Source organism: Lynx canadensis, chromosome B4 (assembly GCF_007474595.2).
Source record: "Lynx canadensis isolate LIC74 chromosome B4, mLynCan4.pri.v2, whole genome shotgun sequence".
Lineage (NCBI taxonomy): Eukaryota > Metazoa > Chordata > Mammalia > Carnivora > Felidae > Lynx > Lynx canadensis.
The window spans coordinates 37,860,549-37,878,259 of record NC_044309.1 but is presented as its reverse complement, the minus strand read 5'-3'; the positions used below and the strand labels follow the sequence as shown (position 1 = coordinate 37,878,259).

The 17,711-nt window shown below is 38.8% G+C and overlaps 1 protein-coding gene across 3 annotated transcripts in view; it reads right to left on the bottom strand.

Annotated features, from left to right (window-relative positions):
• TULP3 (TUB like protein 3) overlaps positions 1-17,711 on the bottom strand; it is a 67,099-nt gene that overhangs the window by 26,039 nt on the left and 23,349 nt on the right. For all 3 annotated transcript variants that reach the window (XM_030321438.1, XM_030321436.2, XM_030321437.1), the window contains exon 2: positions 6,844-6,895. In XM_030321438.1, the coding sequence (XP_030177298.1) occupies positions 6,844-6,895 (52 nt within the window). The remainder of the gene's footprint in view (positions 1-6,843; positions 6,896-17,711) is intronic.

Genomic DNA, 17,711 nt, shown 5'->3' with positions numbered 1-17,711 from the left:
CACTGACAAAACCCAGTTTTTAGACCTGTAAAGGGCAGACCAGACTCCTGGCCACAGTGATCCTACCAGTGTATCTGGTGAAGCCTTTCTCTATCAACTTCAACACAAGTCACACTTATTTAGATTAGCAACTTGAGGGAAATACACCAACTGTAGATTGTAGTAGCCACCACTACTACATTATAGCACTGAATATAACCTACTATTGTCCAAATTTTTAGTATATGTGCTGCCGAAGCGAGCACTTGTCCAAATTTTTAAACGAGAAAAAAATCATAAAATATTGGCGGGCAAATTGCTATTTTGGTGAAAAGTGTCTCCTGATTTAGCATTCTAATCATCCTCACACAGTTTGGAGGAGGGAGATAGGTGTTAATTGAGCTTCAATGCAACAATGTCAACTCATATTTCATTTGTTTTACCTTCCCTAAAAAGCTGTAAATGAGGCTGCATAAACAAAGGATTCTTTACAATATTAAAAGAAGGATGGGTAGTCAGGAAGAGAGCCACAGGTGACTGATTGATACCCTATATGCAATTAAAATACGTTGCTTTCAGGACCTTCAGTGTCACATAAGCCAAACCTTTAAATTTCCCAATTCCCTTGGAAACTGAAGAATACTCAAAGAATCCATCTTTTCCAGAATGCAGTGGTATGTCCTATTATCAATCCCCGGGAGCAAAATATTGGATGGTAACTCCAAAATAAATGAGGAAATAAAGGAGATTAGATGGAGGGGGGATTCCATCAAATGGCTTCATGCAATAAAATAATAAAGCTCAGGCAAGCCTCAAATTAGTAAGAGTCTGACTTCACTGATGCTCAATTTTCCAGAAAGACTCCCTAGAAGTGATGGGCTGGTTACAGTATGACACTTCTGGAACAGACCGGCTGACCACAAGGGGCAACCAGCAATATCAGAATGGTTGCCTGCAATCTAACAGTTTGGCTAAACATAACTAATCTCCCTAGCACACAAAGTGAGATCAAAAGAAGAAGAGACTAAAATTTTTAAATCACACTTCTTTCTTTTTTTTATTTTAAAGAGAGAGAGAGAGAGAGAGAGAGTGAGTGAGTAGGGCTAAGGGGGAGAGTGAAAGAATCCTAAGAAGGCTCCATGCTCAGCACAGAGCCCAATGCAGAACTAAATCCCACGACCCTGGGATCATGACCTGAGCCAAAATCAAGAGTCAGGTGCTCAACCAACTGAGCCACCCAGGAATCCCTAAATCACACTTCTTAAAATATCAATTCAGTGTGCGAATGACCACCTCTGTTATAATGATAGGAACAAACAGATGAGCAACCTGACCAAAAGGGACTATGTTGTACTTCAATCCCTTGTCCACCAGATGGCATAAATGTTCTCCACCTAATGTGCATCCGTGGCTGAGTAACATCCCTGGAAGAATCTAAAAATCTTTACAATCTGTAGCCAGCTAAGGAGTTCACATACCCTGAAAAAAAAAGTGAGTACCCTAGAGAAACAAGTAAAAATAAAAACAAAATATACTCAATGAGAAAGAATACCTTTTCAATAAATGGTACTGAGACAACTGGATATCCACATGCAAAAGAATAAAGTTGGACTCTCATCTTACACCATATACAAAAATTATCTCAAAGCAAATCATAGGAAGTGTAAGACTCTTAGAAGAAAACATAGGAGCAAATCTTGGTAATCTTGGGTAAGCAATGGTTTCTTAGATATGACACCAAAAGTGCAAGAGACAGGAGAAAAAATAAATGAAAACATTATGCTGAAACCAATACCATTAAGAAAGTAAAAATTGCAGAAAGTATTCACAAATGATACTTCTGATAAAGAACTTGGATCTAGACTATATAAAGAACTCTTATAATTTAACAACAAAAAGACAATAACCCAATTTAAAAATGGGTTTTCTCCATTTCTCCATGTCTCCAAAGAGGACATACAAAGAGCCACTAAGTACATTTTAATGCTCAACATCATTAGTCATTAGGGAAATGCAACTCAAATGGCTGTAATCAAAGACAGAAAATAATAAGTGCTGACAAGGATGTGGAGATGCTGGAGGCCCCAGACATTGCTGGTGGGAATGTGTAAAATGGTTCAGTGACTTTTGAAGACAGTCTGGCAGTTCCTTCACATGTTAAACAGACTTACCATATGACCCAGGAATTCTCTCACTCCTATTACCTGAGGTATATCAGACAAGAGAGATGAAAGTATGTCTGTACAGAAACTTAGACACAGGTTCAGAGCAGCATTATTTGTAATAGCCCAAGAGTGAAAATAATGCAAATGTCCATCATCTGATGAATAGATAAATGAAATGTGGAGTATCCACAACTAGGGATGTTATTCAACAATAAAAAGGACTGCAGCAGTGATACATGTGACAACATGGATGAACATTTTCCTAAGTAAAGGGGCCAGACACAAATGACTACATATTATATGATTCCATTTTATATGAGGTCTAAAAATCATTTGTACACTTTTTTCTCAAAGTTTATTTATTTTGAGAGAGAGAGGGTGTGTGTGAGTGGGGGAAGGTCAGAGAGAGCAGGAGAGAAAGAGAACCCAAGCAGCTCCATACCACCAGCACAGAGCTCAACACGGGGCTTGAACCCACAAACCGTGAGCTCATGACCTGAGCCAAGATCAAGAGCCAGATGATCAACTGAGCCACCCAGGCAACCTTCATGTGTACACTTTAACTGGGTGTATATTTACCATGTGTGAATTAGACCTCAATAAAGCTGTTCAAAAACCTATATAGGACAAAAACAGCCATGTGTAAATTATCTGTGAATCTAGGATTTTCAAACATTAAATACTAAGATTATACTATCAGGGAAAAAAGACAGATATGAAAGAAGCAAACCTGCTCAGTACTGCTGAAACATGGATGATGAAAGAATGAGTTAAGAGAAGGAAAATGGTCAGTGTGGAAATAAGGTAGGATAAAACTTAGAGCAAGAGTTACCTTGTATCTCTCGTACTATACAAGGCAGCGAGTGGCCTGGCCAGATACTCACATATCTCATTCTGTTGGCAGGTGTATCCCTTTAGTAGAGATGAATTAATTATACCTTCACACAATGATATTTACTGTAGATATCATTTTACAGACTCCACTTGCTCTGATTTCAAACTTACCAGGCCACTTTAATAATTGCAAACCTCCCGCAGATAGGAATGTGATGACCAGCTGATTCTGGTATATAGTTCATTAGAAATTAATAAATTAATCCCCTGGCTTAGGTTCATCACTTATGAAATTGGTTAGTATGAACCAATCCTCATGAGACTTATGACCTCTGGCTGCTCTTATCAAACTATCTCTCATCCTACAAAATTCATGACCAATGACTCAACCATGGGAACATTCCCAAAGCAGGACTCCTAAGAGGTTAATCTACTGTATACTTCAGGCAGGTGTGGGGAGAACAAGGTTCCCTAGGCTCTCCCCCCTCCACTGATAATCACTGCCACAGTAAGCGACTGTCATGGATGGCAGCACATGGTACACCTCAGGTAGGTTGGCAGGCCCTGGACTGTGAGCCATCAAGATCCTACCAGCCTGTGAGGCCCAGACCGAGCAGCAACCTAGCCTTCCTCAATGTACTTCCATCTCAGCTCTTAGTCTAAGATCCTATCTAACATTCTGTTATCCAGTCTGACCCCACTCTACAGATAAAATAGTGGGCCCCAGAGTTTAAGAATCTTACCTAAAATCAGGAGCACCTGGGTGGCTCAGTCGGTTAAGGGTCCGACTTCAGCTCAGGTCATGATCTCACAGTTCGTGAGTTTGAGCCCCGTGTCAAGCTCTGTGCTGACGGCTCAGAGCCTGGAGCCTGCTTCAGATTCTGTGTCTCCCTCTTTCTGCCCCTCCCCTGCTCATGCTCTGTCTCTCTCTTTCTCTCTCTCAAAAATAAACACTAAAAAAGTATTAAAAAGAATCTTCTCTAAGATCACATAGCTAATTAATGGCAGACTAAAAACTAGAACCAAAGGCTTCTGATTCCCAGCCCTATGTTTTATTCATTCTGTAGTGCTGCCTTTGTTACAGGCCATTTGAACACTCAGTTTGCATTTGTGGAAATTCCCTTGCCCCCTGCTGAGCAACCTCCTTCTTATGCCCAAGGCAGCATTTCAGGCCCCTTACAGTATTCTCGCACACTATTTAACACCATTTGTACATCAGGCCCGGACATTTTTTGAATTTTAAAATACTCCTACAAAATTTTATGTCTTGATATTCATTGACCACCTCTGGAAAGATACATTAGAAGTTAGTGACAGCCTCTGGTAAAGAACTAAGCCATATAGAGAGGGAGAGACTGTTCATGAAATATCTTTTCTGTATTACCGGAATCCATATTTTTAAAATAAAAGAAGATATATCTCTATACAAAATTCAAAAACTTCAAAATTCAAAAACTTACATCTACTATGTTATTTCATAGATGACCATAGATTTTAGATGCTAGCACAGTATGTACCAGTTAGCCTTATAAAAATAAATCAAACAAAGATCTACAATTTTATGGGCACATCTCCCTAAATAGAGTTTGCTACGCAATGGAATATAGAAAATAAAGGGCCCATCTCAAGTATTTCAATCTCTTTTGTGTGTGGTGGGGAGGTAAGTATAAGTAGAAATATATATATATAATCAGAATTTTCCCCATGATCCCAGTTAGATTAGTTTCCTTCCTAGTTTTAGTTTATGTTTTCCCAGTATTTGAAAGGATTGTTTATTTCACACCCTTTACCCGGCAACTTTACAGATGTGTGCACAACACTAGATGGGTCTCTGTTTAGAGGCAGCCTGCCTCGCAAAGGAAAATGCTGAGACAACCACCTGTAATTGCTGAGAAGTTTTTTTTGCCATTTTCCTGCTTGGCTGTGCAAAACTAGACTTGCTTAAGATGTCCCTGTGTCTCTTTAAAGGAAGCAGGTTGGAGGGAGGATACAGTTGGTATATTAACCTCAGCAGTGGTTTCAAGGAAGCCTACTTATAAAAAGTGCTACAGCCAGGCTCCCCCAGGACAGGTCACTCATGTTGGGGTCCCCAGCCTTCCAAGCCCACGTGCCCCGGGGATCCCTAAGCCCCAAAGTGGATTTCACCGACACATGCCAAGATACAGGTGCCAGGCTGTTGGTGTTCACTTGGCCCTCCCCACGTGGAGGGTGGGCTCTGAATATCAGGCTGCACAAGCACTCCCACAATGGCCCAGGGACAGGCAAGCTCTGTCGTGTGTTCACCTGGGTGCAGGGAGAGCCCAGGACAGCTAGGGCCCAGAGCGCTAGGCCCAGTGGTACTTGTCCCTGCCAGCCAGCCCTCTGGGGCCCTTGCCAGGGGTGGAGAAGCTGTGGTTGTCCTGTGCCTAGCCAGGTGGCTCCAGACAGGCCTCTGTTGCTATTTAGACCTTGAAGGTGACAGAACTAGATGGGTGGAGCCACAGCCGGGCCACCCTGTCCAAGAACCGTGGCTGCTCCTCTCTGCATACTTCACGATGCAGCATGTGAAGAGGGCTAGGGCCTAAGCAGGATGATGGCACAGCTGATGATGGAGGCCACCACGGCCACCTAGAAGCCAAATGTCTCCTATGGTGGCACAGGCTTGTGTACAGGGGGTCTCTGAAGACCACTGGGCAACATTTCCCTTCCAGCTGCACGTGAGGAGACTAGACCCCAACATTTGGTGACTTGAGTGTCAGTGGAATGTGATGACAGTTTCTGCCATCACCATGAAAGACTCAGAAGGTGCCATTCAGGGGTGGCCACACATGAGCACAAGCACCAGTGCCGTTCCTGGGGCCAGCGTGGCGTTCCAACCCACAGGGGCCTTGCCCTATGGAGAGTAGGCCTGCACATCCCCACATGCCCCAAAGAGACCTCTTCCCCAGTTTTTAATGAGTCCACCTTTAAAGCAACTTATTACACTAGAAGTCCCATTATTAATTCCAACATTAACATAAATAGGCAAAACTTTAGAGGTATGTTTAGTCACCTAGAGTCTAGACACTACATGGGAAGACTAGAGCTATAGAATGTCCTAAATTAGAAAACATGCTCAAATGAAAGCAAAATATGTTGGGCATAGGTTCTAAGCTAACAATGATGATCATAGCATATAACGACACACAAGTATCCATTTATTCCTTCCTTCCTTCAAATATTTAACGAAGGATTATTATGTGCCCAGCCCTATGCTGGGAACTTCTGGTCATCATAAACAGACTTGACTCCTATTCTCATGGAGCTTAGCCTAGTGGAGGAAACAAACATAAATCAAATCACTGAAGAAAAGAATGAATGTGTAACTGAACACTGGGACCAGTGCTGTGAAGAAAACTGTGCTGTAAGCAATCGGGGTTTTAAGCAAAAACAGCAGCATGCTCAGATCTGTATTTGAGAATGAGAAAAACATTGTAGTTCAATGAAATTGAATAAAATTCCGTGAAATTGTAGTTCATCCTTGCAGTTCAATGAAAGTACAATGTAGAGACATATTTAAGGCAGCAGGACCAAATTACTATACAGAAATACAATGTTAACATTCTTCTAATTCTTAGGAAAGGTGCCAAGGAATTTCCAGTGACTATAAATCCAAGGCCAGTTTTATCACTGTGCTCCTGAAGGCAGTTGGGTCTTGCCAGAGCCCAGGGCCTTGGTTCAGCACTGCTTAGTTACAACATCAGAACCTTTCCCTTTCCTGTCTTCTTTCCATGACCCTGCCAAGACTTCAGAGTTCAAGACTCTGCATCAGCAGATGCATCATCATCACGGTCAGTATAGCTGTTCACTTATTTCAAAACAGGAGGGAGACTCCTGATTTGCTCACCTGATTATCTAGTTTCAGCTGTCGAAGCTTCATTGTCTCATCTTCAAAGGCACTATTTAAAAAGGAAAAAAAAAAGCATGTAAAGAGAAAATTCTGTTAAAAACATGTCAATTTCGTATTCTCCATGTATCTACTCCCCTGGGCTATTTTCAGCCAAATGATTCTGCCTTAGGGAAAGTTTCTAGATGTTACCTGACACTGGCTTCAGGAGGACTTGCCACGCTTATTCTATGGAAAACCTCAGGAGACTGAAGTACCCAAAGAGTAAAAAGAAAAAAAAAAAAAAAGATGTAGAACATAGACTCACATGCATGCAGGAATTTTTTCTTTAAACCGTATGTTGGGTACTAACTATAGCCCAGACACAGTGCTAAGTATCTGACATGCATTATTTTATTTATTCCTCAAAACAATCCTACAAATTAGGCACTATTATTCTTCACACTTTGAACATGGAGAAACAGACTTAGAGGGCTATGCATAAGGTTAAACAGCAGAAACAGACTCTAATCCAGGTCTCTTTCCAGAGTCTAAATTCCACCTAAAAATCCAATATATTTTTCTTCTTTTTTGGAGCTAGTTCTAGGAAATAGAGAATTAGACTAGATGGGGATTGTGGCAGGCTGCCCCCAAATACGTCAAAGTAGCACACTGATAATTCTGAATCAAAGTTTACTTGAGAAACAGCCAATGCAAGCACATTCTGACCCTCCTTTCTGTCCCCCAGAAGCAGGAAGTCAATTTCCCATGTGAAAGGTACTCTTCCTGTACCAGGAGGTAAAAAAACATTTATCACCAGAGATCGAGAATTCAAGGCCTAGAAGTCAATGTACACAAACTCTGCTTAAGTTCTTCACTAATTAGTAGCCAAGACTAAGGTTCTTTGTCTTGTCATTTCTTCACAAATTTATTGTTTCTTTCTCTAAAAGGTATATAAACTGCCTGCTTTGGTCATTTCTTAGGTTCCATATCTATGAGACCTCCATATGTACAAAATTAATTTTTCTTCCCATTAATCTATTTTGGGTCATTTTAATTGTTAGACCAGCCCAAAGAACCAAGATTAGTAGGGGGAATTTTCCCCCACCCCCAACAACTGTGTATAGCATCTGACTACAGCCTACTGATTTCCTTAAGATCTAGGCAAGTTGGGCACCTGGGTGGCTCAGCTGGTTGAGTGTCCGACTTTGGCACAGGTCATGATCTCATGGTTCGTAAGTTCAAGCCCCACATCGAACCCTGCATTGGGCTCCTCCAGGCTCACTGCTATTAGAGCAGAGCCCACTTTGGATCCTCTGTCCACAAACTGCCCCCCCCCCCCCCCCCCCCCCCCCTTCCCAGCTTGCACTCTTTCTTACTCAAAAATAAAAATAAACATAAAAAGATTTAGGCAAGTCATTTAACTTATTTTGCAAGTTTGCCATTAATAAAATACGATGCCAGTCATGGAAGGAGACTATAAGTACAGTTGAACAGACAAGACTTAACACCACTAGGAGACAGATTTGTTTGATGGAAGAAAACAACAACAAAAATGGAATCCAATGACTGTTTTCAACTGATAAACCAAATGCTTTTGAACTTTAAAAAAAACTCTCTCTGAAGCCATTTCTATTTTTGAAAATTTTCTAACTTAAGATTTTACTTTGTGACTCAGAATTCTTGGAAACAGTAGAGAATGAAACAAGGCAGAAATGGTTCTCAGTTATTATTATTTATAATAATAGTAATTATTATTTAATTATAATTTTTTCTGGAGCTTACTATCAGAATCTATTTGAGAAGATAAATTCCATGGTTACCATGGGAAGCATGGCTTTTCCTGCATTTGAGGTAAAAATACCAAAGCATCTACCCACACCTTAGTGGTTTACCACTACCTTCACACATTTTAGAAGGTTTCATGCATTTTAATAATGCATAACAACTTGGAATTTGTGTACTATCTCCAAGACTCCTCCTGCCTACTAACCTGTAAGCAGATTTTTTTTAATGTTTATTTTTGAGAGAGAAAGAGAGAGAGCACATGCGTGAGCAGGGAAGGGGCAGAGACAGAAGGAGACAGAGGATCTCAAGCAGGCTCTGCGCTGACGCAGGGCTCGAGCCCAACAGTGAGATCACGACCTGAGCTGAAGCCGGACACTTAATCTAGTGAGCCACCCAAGCTTACAGCCTGAACCTGTAAGCATATTTCATAACCCCTTAGATATAGATGACATCCTGGTTCTCTGACAGTTTCCCTCTATTAATTTCCTTCTAAACTATATGCTTAAAAACCTGTTGGGTATTTAAAATAAATCATCTCCTTTATCCCAGTTCAAAAGAGGGAGGGACAAGCAAACAAACAAAAATGTCAGATATGATGTATTCAGGCCTTGACTTTGTAGGTCCCTAACAGTTCTCCTAGACATGTTCCTGTTTTCCTTAATATTTTTAATATTCATTCACATATTTTTAAATCCTAGCTTTATGAGCACAGTACTAGAATATTATTACTATTTAGTGGATATTAGTATAAATTTGAAAAACTCTATAAAGCAACTAAGACAAAAAATTAAGAATATTAGGATATATAGGGAAAAAAGTATGAATACACAGGAACAGGTAACATGGTAAAAAAAAAATGCACTGTTACGTGCTGGTATTTTCAACAGCTTCTGCTATGAATCCTGCTTCTCCTCTAACTCACTTTGCCTTCAACACTAAACTAGAATTGCAAAACCCCCTGGCATAGAAAATAAATCATCCTATCCCACCCCCAACCCCACCTCTACACACACACACACACACACACACACACACACACACACAGCTAAAATCTCACTCATGCTAAATTCTCACACACATCTAAAGTCCTCAAACACTTCTGTTAAAGACGCTAAGAGTGAGGAAACCAGGTGTATCTTCAATGCCAATCTCGACACCACGTAATTCCTTTCATCAAGCCTGAGCAAGCTGAACAGGTTTTGTTTTGACCTTAACAAAAGAAGCACTAAAAATATGCTATATAATTATAACATTTAGATACCTCCTATACATCAAGAGCTATGCTTCCTTTGAGCTCTAGTTTTAAATTGTAATTTACCAGAAATAACATATTTTATATACTTACATTAATCTGAACTAGAATTTCTGGTCTAAAGTGGAACATGATCTTACTAAATTTGTATTTTTCCTTCAATACTCTCGCCTTCCTTTAAAACAAAGTTGTTTAATGGCAGGCCTAACCAAGCCTGGTTCATAAATCAACATAAAACAAGAAGAATTCCTACAGTGTAAAAGAAATGGAATTACGTACTATATTTCCTCCCATTTTTCTCATGGAAAATTTCCTATTTACTGGATACAAACAGGGAAAACCCTAAATATACATCTTATAAAAACAACATAGATCCAACATTGAAGTGCAATGTAGAATAATACCCACAGAACGCCATTCTCTTGAACTACTCTCCATTATATATATGTGCATTATACACACACACACACACACACACACACACAATGCTCACCACAATAAGTGTAGTCACCATATCTGTCACCTTGAAACATGATTACAATATTATTGACTATATTCCCTGTGCCATACTTTTCATCCTCATGACTTATTTTATAACTGGAAGCTTAATGCCTCTTAATGCCCTTCACCTATTCACCCTATTATTTCTTTAATTGAAAGGATTTTTGAGATAATATATGTGTTACAAGAAGATTGCTGGTGACAAACTCTTTTTGTATGATTTTTTTCTTTCTAGTTTTTTTCTTCATTGGTTGTAAAAATAAAGCATATTCATCTTATAGATTTTGTAAAAATTTATAAAGAAAAAGAAATAGTCTCTTCATAATCCTACCATCATGAGATAATAATCCCTGCTAACAAGAAAATATCTTTACAAATATTTCTAGTAATTTTTATATATTTGAAATAAAATTTATGATTTTTATATCATTTTAACTCAAGATTATATCATAAGCATCTTTTATGTTATATAGGTTTTTGAAATATAATATTAAATGGCTAGTATTCTAAAATACGGACATTCCATAAATTTTTTATTGTGGTAAAAACATGTATCATAAAATGTAATACCTTAACCATTTTTAAGTGGACAGTTCAGCAGTGTTAAGTATATTTACATGGCTGTTTGCATACAATTTTTTATAGCAGCATTATTCACAAGGGCCCAAAAGTAGAAACATCTCAAGGGTCCATCAACTAATAAATAGGTAAACAAAATCTGATTTATCTATACAATGGGATTTATTCCGCCATAAGTAGAAGAGCTTGAAAGCATTGTGCTACATGACAGAAGCCAATCAACAAAAGACCACATATTATATAATGCTGTTTTTATGAAATGTCCAGAATAGGCAAATGCATAGAGGCAGAAAGTACGTAAGTGATCGCTTAGGGCCTTGTGGGGATCAAAGTTGAGGGATGATAGCTAAAGGGCATGGGATGAAAATGTCCTAAAATTCACTGTGGTGATGACTGCACATTTCTATGAATATACCAATAAGCACTGAAGTGTGTATAATTTAAATGGCTGTATTGTATGGTATATGAATTATATTTCATTCAATAAAGCTGTTATTATTAAAAAATTCATGAGTCTATACTAATTCTAAATAAATGTCACAACAAAGATCTTTACAGAATAACCAACTAATAAATATAGAATGAATGATGGAAGTAGAATGTCACCATTTTATAACCACCATATTAATAATTGACTCTTGCAAGAAACATTGATGGATCCTACAACCATTGAGTAAAATAAGATATTCAACACAATCTCAAGTATCTCCCCACAGATTATATTAGTTACAAAGAGGGAAAGGTAACCTTACAATGAGAAAATGTAGCAGATATCACCTTAACCAAATGAACAGATTCAGCAATGATGGGACAGACTGACATAAGGTATTTCCTGATGTGATGTATTGAGAAGAAAACAATATCACGTATGCAATATTCCTGCCAACAATGTTTGTCCTAAATCTATTCAAGAGGAAACAAACCAAATGGAGGGAAATTCTGCAAGACAACTCTCAGAATTCTTGAGAAAAACATCCTTATTAAGAGACACCAAGGGGCGCCTGGGTGGCGCAGTCGGTTAAGCGTCCGACTTCAGCCAGGTCACGATCTCGCGGTCCGTGAGTTCGAGCCCCGCGTCGGGCTCTGGGCTGATGGCTCAGAGCCTGGAGCCTGTTTCCGATTCTGTGTCCCCCTCTCTCTCTGCCCCTCGCCCGTTCATGCTCTGTCTCTCTCTGTCCCAAAAATAAATAAACGTTGAAAAAAAAAAATTTTTAAAAAAAGAGACACCAAAAAAAAATTTTTTCTAGATTAAAGTGGAGAGACTTAAGAGATTTCTGGCAAGAAAATATAACACATAATCTTTGAATATTAATCATAACATACACACAGTAAAGACTATTATGGGTGCACTAAGGATATTTGACTCTGAACTGTGCTTTAAATAAGAGTATTAGCATATTAATGTGATAATAGTATTGTGGCCATGTAGGCGTGGGAATAAGGTGGAAATAATAATGGAACAGGGTAGTATGGATGGGGGGAGCCACATTTCTCTGAGTATCCATGAGTCCATAATGATATGAATCAATGGATGAATGAATAAATAAATGAAGAAGGTACACCTCTTCCTTACAGAAAAAAAATCCAATTAAAAAAGATAAAAGGGAGGCACCTGGGTGGCTCAGTGGGTTAAGCATCCGACTTCAGCTCAAGTCATGATCTCCTGGTTTGTGAGTCCGAGCCCTGCGTCAGGCTCTGTGCTGACAGCTCAGAGCCTGGAGCCTGCTTCGGATTCTGTGTCTCCTTCTCTCTCTGCCCCTCCCATGCTCATGCTCTGTCTCTCTCTGTCTCTCAATAATAAATAGATGTTAAAAAATTTTCTAATAAAAAAAAGATAAAAGGAATGATGGAAATAGAAAGTCACCAAAGGCAAACACAGTAATAACCATTGCAGACAAGAACCATAAATGGACACTAAAATTAGTAGGTGTAAGTATGATGGGAACTAGATATTTGCATAGTCTCAAAGTATCTGTCCACAGGATAATTACTGATTGCAAAGGGAAAAAGAGTAACTTTATAATGGAGAAACCTGGAAGACAGCACGTTAACTAAATGATTAAGATTAACATCACCAGTAAGAAGACACAGCAACATCACGCTCCTCCTGATATGATGTGCTGAGAAAGGTACAGCATCATTTTTTTGTGGCACTCTCACCAGAAGTGCACAGCCTTAATTTAATCATGAGGAAACAACAGACGAGGCCAAACTGAGAAACACACTACAAAATTAAAGGCCAGTACTCTTCAAAACTGTCAAGATCAGAAGGGATGAAGGAGAATGGGAGGTACGAGCTTCCAATTATGTGATGAATAAGTCACAAAGATAAAAGGTACAGCATAGGGCATGTAGTCAATGATACTAGAATAGCCTTGTATGCCAACATATGGTAGGTACACTTATGGTGAGCATGGCATAAAGTATAGACTTGCTGAATCACTATGTTGAACACCTGAAACTAATGTAACACTGTATGTCAACTATACTTTGATTTTTAAAAAAGGAAAGGCAAAGGGGCACCTGGGTGGCTCAGTCAGTTGAGTGTTTGACTCTTGATTTCAGCTCAGGTCATGATCTTGCAGTTCATGGGATGAAGTCCCACGTCGGGGCTCCACTGTCAGTGCAGATCCTGCTTGAGATTCTCTCTCCCTCTTTCTCTGCCCCACCCCCACTCGCTTGCTTACCATCTCTTTCTCAAAATAAATAAACATTAAAAAAAAAAAAGGAGGGGCGCCTGGGTGGCGCAGTCGGTTAAGCGTCCGACTTCAGCCAGGTCACGATCTCGCGGTTTGTGAGTTCGAGCCCCGCGTCAGGCTCTGGGCTGATGGCTCAGAGCCTGGAGCCTGTTTCCGATTCTGTGTCTCCCTCTCTCTCTGCCCCTCCCCCGTTCATGCTCTGTCTCTCTCTGTCCCAAAAAATAAATAAACGTTGAAAAAAAAAAAAAAAAAAGGAAAGGCAAAGAAAGACTGAGATACTAAGCAAGTTGGAGAACACTAAAGAGATATGATGACTAAGTAGACTACAGGATCCTGGATTTGGATCCCAAATTATTAAGAGACATTAGTGGGAAAACTAGTAAAACTCCAAGAAGACCTGTGGATTAGCTAATGGTACTGAATCAGTATTAATGTCCTGGTTTTGATAATTTACTATGATTATGTAAGATATTAACATTAGGGGAAGCTCAGCCAGGGAATTCTCTTACGTTTTTACAACTGTTTTTTAAGTCTCATTTAAAAGATTTTTAAAAGTGAGATATTAAGAGATAATGTTAATAAGTAATGACTCTAGGTGAAAGTCATAGGTTATTGGTTTATTTTCCTTGCTTGATTTCAGTATATTAAAATTTTTTCAAAATAAGAAATTTGAGGGGAAAAAACAAAAAAACAGACATTTCCCTAAATGTGTACACTTAAAAATCCACATGCCCCGGGGCACGTGGTGGCTCAGCCAGTTGAGTGTCTGACTCTTGATTTCAGCTCAGGTTAGGATCTCATCATGGTTTGTGAGTTTGAGCCCCACATTGAGCCCCACATTGAGCCCCGCATTGGCCTCCATGCTGACAGTGAGGAGCTTGCTTGGGATTCTCTCTCCCTCTGCCTCTGCCCCTCCTCCTCCCTCAAAATAATTAAAAAAAAAAAAAATCCACAAGCCCCTTAGTCGAGGGTCTAATTTACATGCACAGTATTTCTAAGGAATGGAGATGGTATGAACAATAAAGAAATTTGCCCAAGATCAAATATCTGAGATACTCAAGAGACCACCTTAAAATGTTATTCACTGAATTGCTAGTCTAGAGCTGTACCCAACAGACCATGTTGCCAAATAGTTTGAAGCATTTAATAATGTATCAATGACATGCTAGATTCTATGATTACACTTTTAGCATTCCTGTCAAGTTCTCTATGCATACAAAAAAAAAAAAAAAAAGGATAATTTTTTCTAACACAAAATCCATTGCTGCAATACAGTCAGGGAGTGCTTCTTGCCGCCTCCTACACGGTGCCAGATAATAAGGATGCTGTAATCAGCACTTCGCTGCAATTTGGCCAGGGATGCAGGTGGCTAAACAGCTCCTTCTGTGGTGCCGGAGGGAGTAAACACCATTCTTGCCAGGAGCACAGCAGGCTAAGACTTGCAAAAATGAAGGCTATGAACAGTCCACGGCTCTTCTAATAGTAACTTGAGTGAGTACTTCCTTTACTGATTGCAATATTGCTTCATAACATCACAAATGATCGTTTTTAGTCTCAGGAATTAGTTAAGAAACAAGGAAAGGCTTACCCTGCTTTATTACATAAATTCAATAAATGCCAATGGGGATTGATAAACGAGACAACTTCGAAGGCAATTTATTCATTTTAGTTAGAGGAATTCATAATTGTAAATTGTTAGTAATTAGCTGCCTGTGTGAAGTTACAATAAAGCAATTTATGAAAATCTGGTTCAACTCAATCAGAAATAAATGTACTATGTGTGACAATGAACTATTAGATGATATTACAGGAAAAATGAAGGAAAAAAGGTTTACCTGAAGACAAATAACTACATAAAGCAATGTAATTTTTTAATTCTTAAATCTAGTCCATTATTCATACTTAATAAAAGATCTGACTCCTACTTCTGGGAGAAAAACTGTACATTTTTATTATGCCTTTCACTTAAATACACATACTAAAAATCAATAAAATCAACAAATTAGACTTCATCAAAAAGAAACTTTTAGGGGCGCCTGGTTGCCTCAGTCGGTTAAGCGTTTGACTTCGGTTCAGGTCATGATCTCACGGTTTGTGAGTTCGAGCCCCGCACTGGGTGCTGTGCTGACAGCTCAGAGCCTGGAGCCTGCTTCGGATTCTGTGTCTCCCTCTCTCTCTGCTCCTCCTCCACTTGTGCTCTGTCTCTCTCTCTAAAAATAAATAAAATGTAAAAAAATATATATATTTTAAAAGGAAACTTTTAGAGAGAGTACATCAAACTAAAAAGTTTCTGCACAGAAAGGAAACTATAAACCAAATCAACAGGTAACCTACTAAATGGGAGAAAATATTTGCAAATCATATATCTGATAAGGCGTTAAAACCCAAAATATATAAAGAACTCATACAAATCAATAGCAACCTCCCCCCAACAATCCAATTTGAAAATAGGCAGAGGATCTGAATAGACACTTTTCCAAAGACAGACAGATGACCAACAGATACATAAAAAGGTGTTCAATATCACTAACCATCAGGGAAATGCAAATCAAAACCACAATGAGATATCACCTCACATCTGTCAGAATGGCTATTATCAAAAAAAACTAGTGTCGTTGAGGATGTGGAGAAAAGGGAACCTGTACACTGTTAGTGAGAATGTAAATTGGTACAGCCACTATGGAAGACAGTATGGAGGTTCCTCAAAAAAATTAAAAATAGAGCTTCCATATGATCCAGTAAGTCTATTTCTAGCATTTATCTGAAGAAAACGAAAACCCTAACTTGAAAAGATATCTGCACCCCCATGTTCACTGCAGCATTATTTACAACAGCCAAGACATGGAAGTAACATAAGTGTCCATCAATGGATGAATGAATAAAGATGTAATATGGAATATTATCCAACCATAAAAAGAATGAAATCTTGCCACTTGCAACAACATAGATGAACCTTGAGGGCATTATGCTAAGTGAAGTAAATCAGAGAAAAGACAAATATTGTATCTCACTTATCTGTGGAACCAAGCTTACAGATTGGTGGTCACCAGAAGCGGGTGGGGGCTAGGCAAAATGGGTGAAGGAGGTCAAAAGGTTATAAAGTAAACCAGTTACAAAATAAGTGATGGAGATTTAGGGTATAGTTAATAATAAAGTATTGAATATTTGAAAGTTGCCAAGAGAGATCGTTAAAGCTTTCATCACAAGAAAAAACAAATTTTATAACTATAAATAGTTATGAACATTAACTAGACTCACTGTGGTGTTCATTTCACAATATATACAAATATTGAATCATTATGTTGTACACCTGAAACTAATATAATGTTATATGTCAATTATACTTCAATAAAAAATATGTTCTCCTCATCTGTGGCTTTTGTTGTACAAAAAGATATTGTTATGAAAATTAAAGGACAAGGCTCAGATGAGGAGAAAATTTTTGCAAAATACATATCCAACAAAGGATTTATATTTAAAATCAAAGGTAGTCTTACCAGTTTACTCAGAAGACAACCCAATTAAAAATTGGACAAATGTTTCAACATTCATTTCATAAAATAAGATCTATAAATGGTCAATAAGTATTTGGAAAGATGATCACTATGAATAGTCATTAGGAAAATGCATATTCAAACCACAATGAGATTGGGGCACCTGGGTGGTTCAGTTGGTTAAGTCCCCAACTCTTGGTTTCAGCTTGGGTCATGATCTTGTGATCTCACGGTTCATGAGCTGGAGGCCCACAATGGGCTTCGCACTGACAGCATGGAGCCTGCTTGGGATTCTCTCTCTCCCTCTCTCTGTTCCTCTGCTGCTCACTCTCACTGTCTCTCTCTCAGAAATAAACTTAAAAAAAAAAAACCAAAATGAGATATCAATACATAACCACTGGAAAAGCTAAAAATTAAAAGACAGACCATACCACGCGTTGGTGAAGACGTAGAGCACCTTGAACTCACATTGCTGGTCAACCAGTATTTGTGTGCAAAATGTGCAACCACTTCCAGGTAATTTTTTAAAACATCAAACGTCAAACTGGGTGGCTCAGTCGGTTAAGTATTCGACTT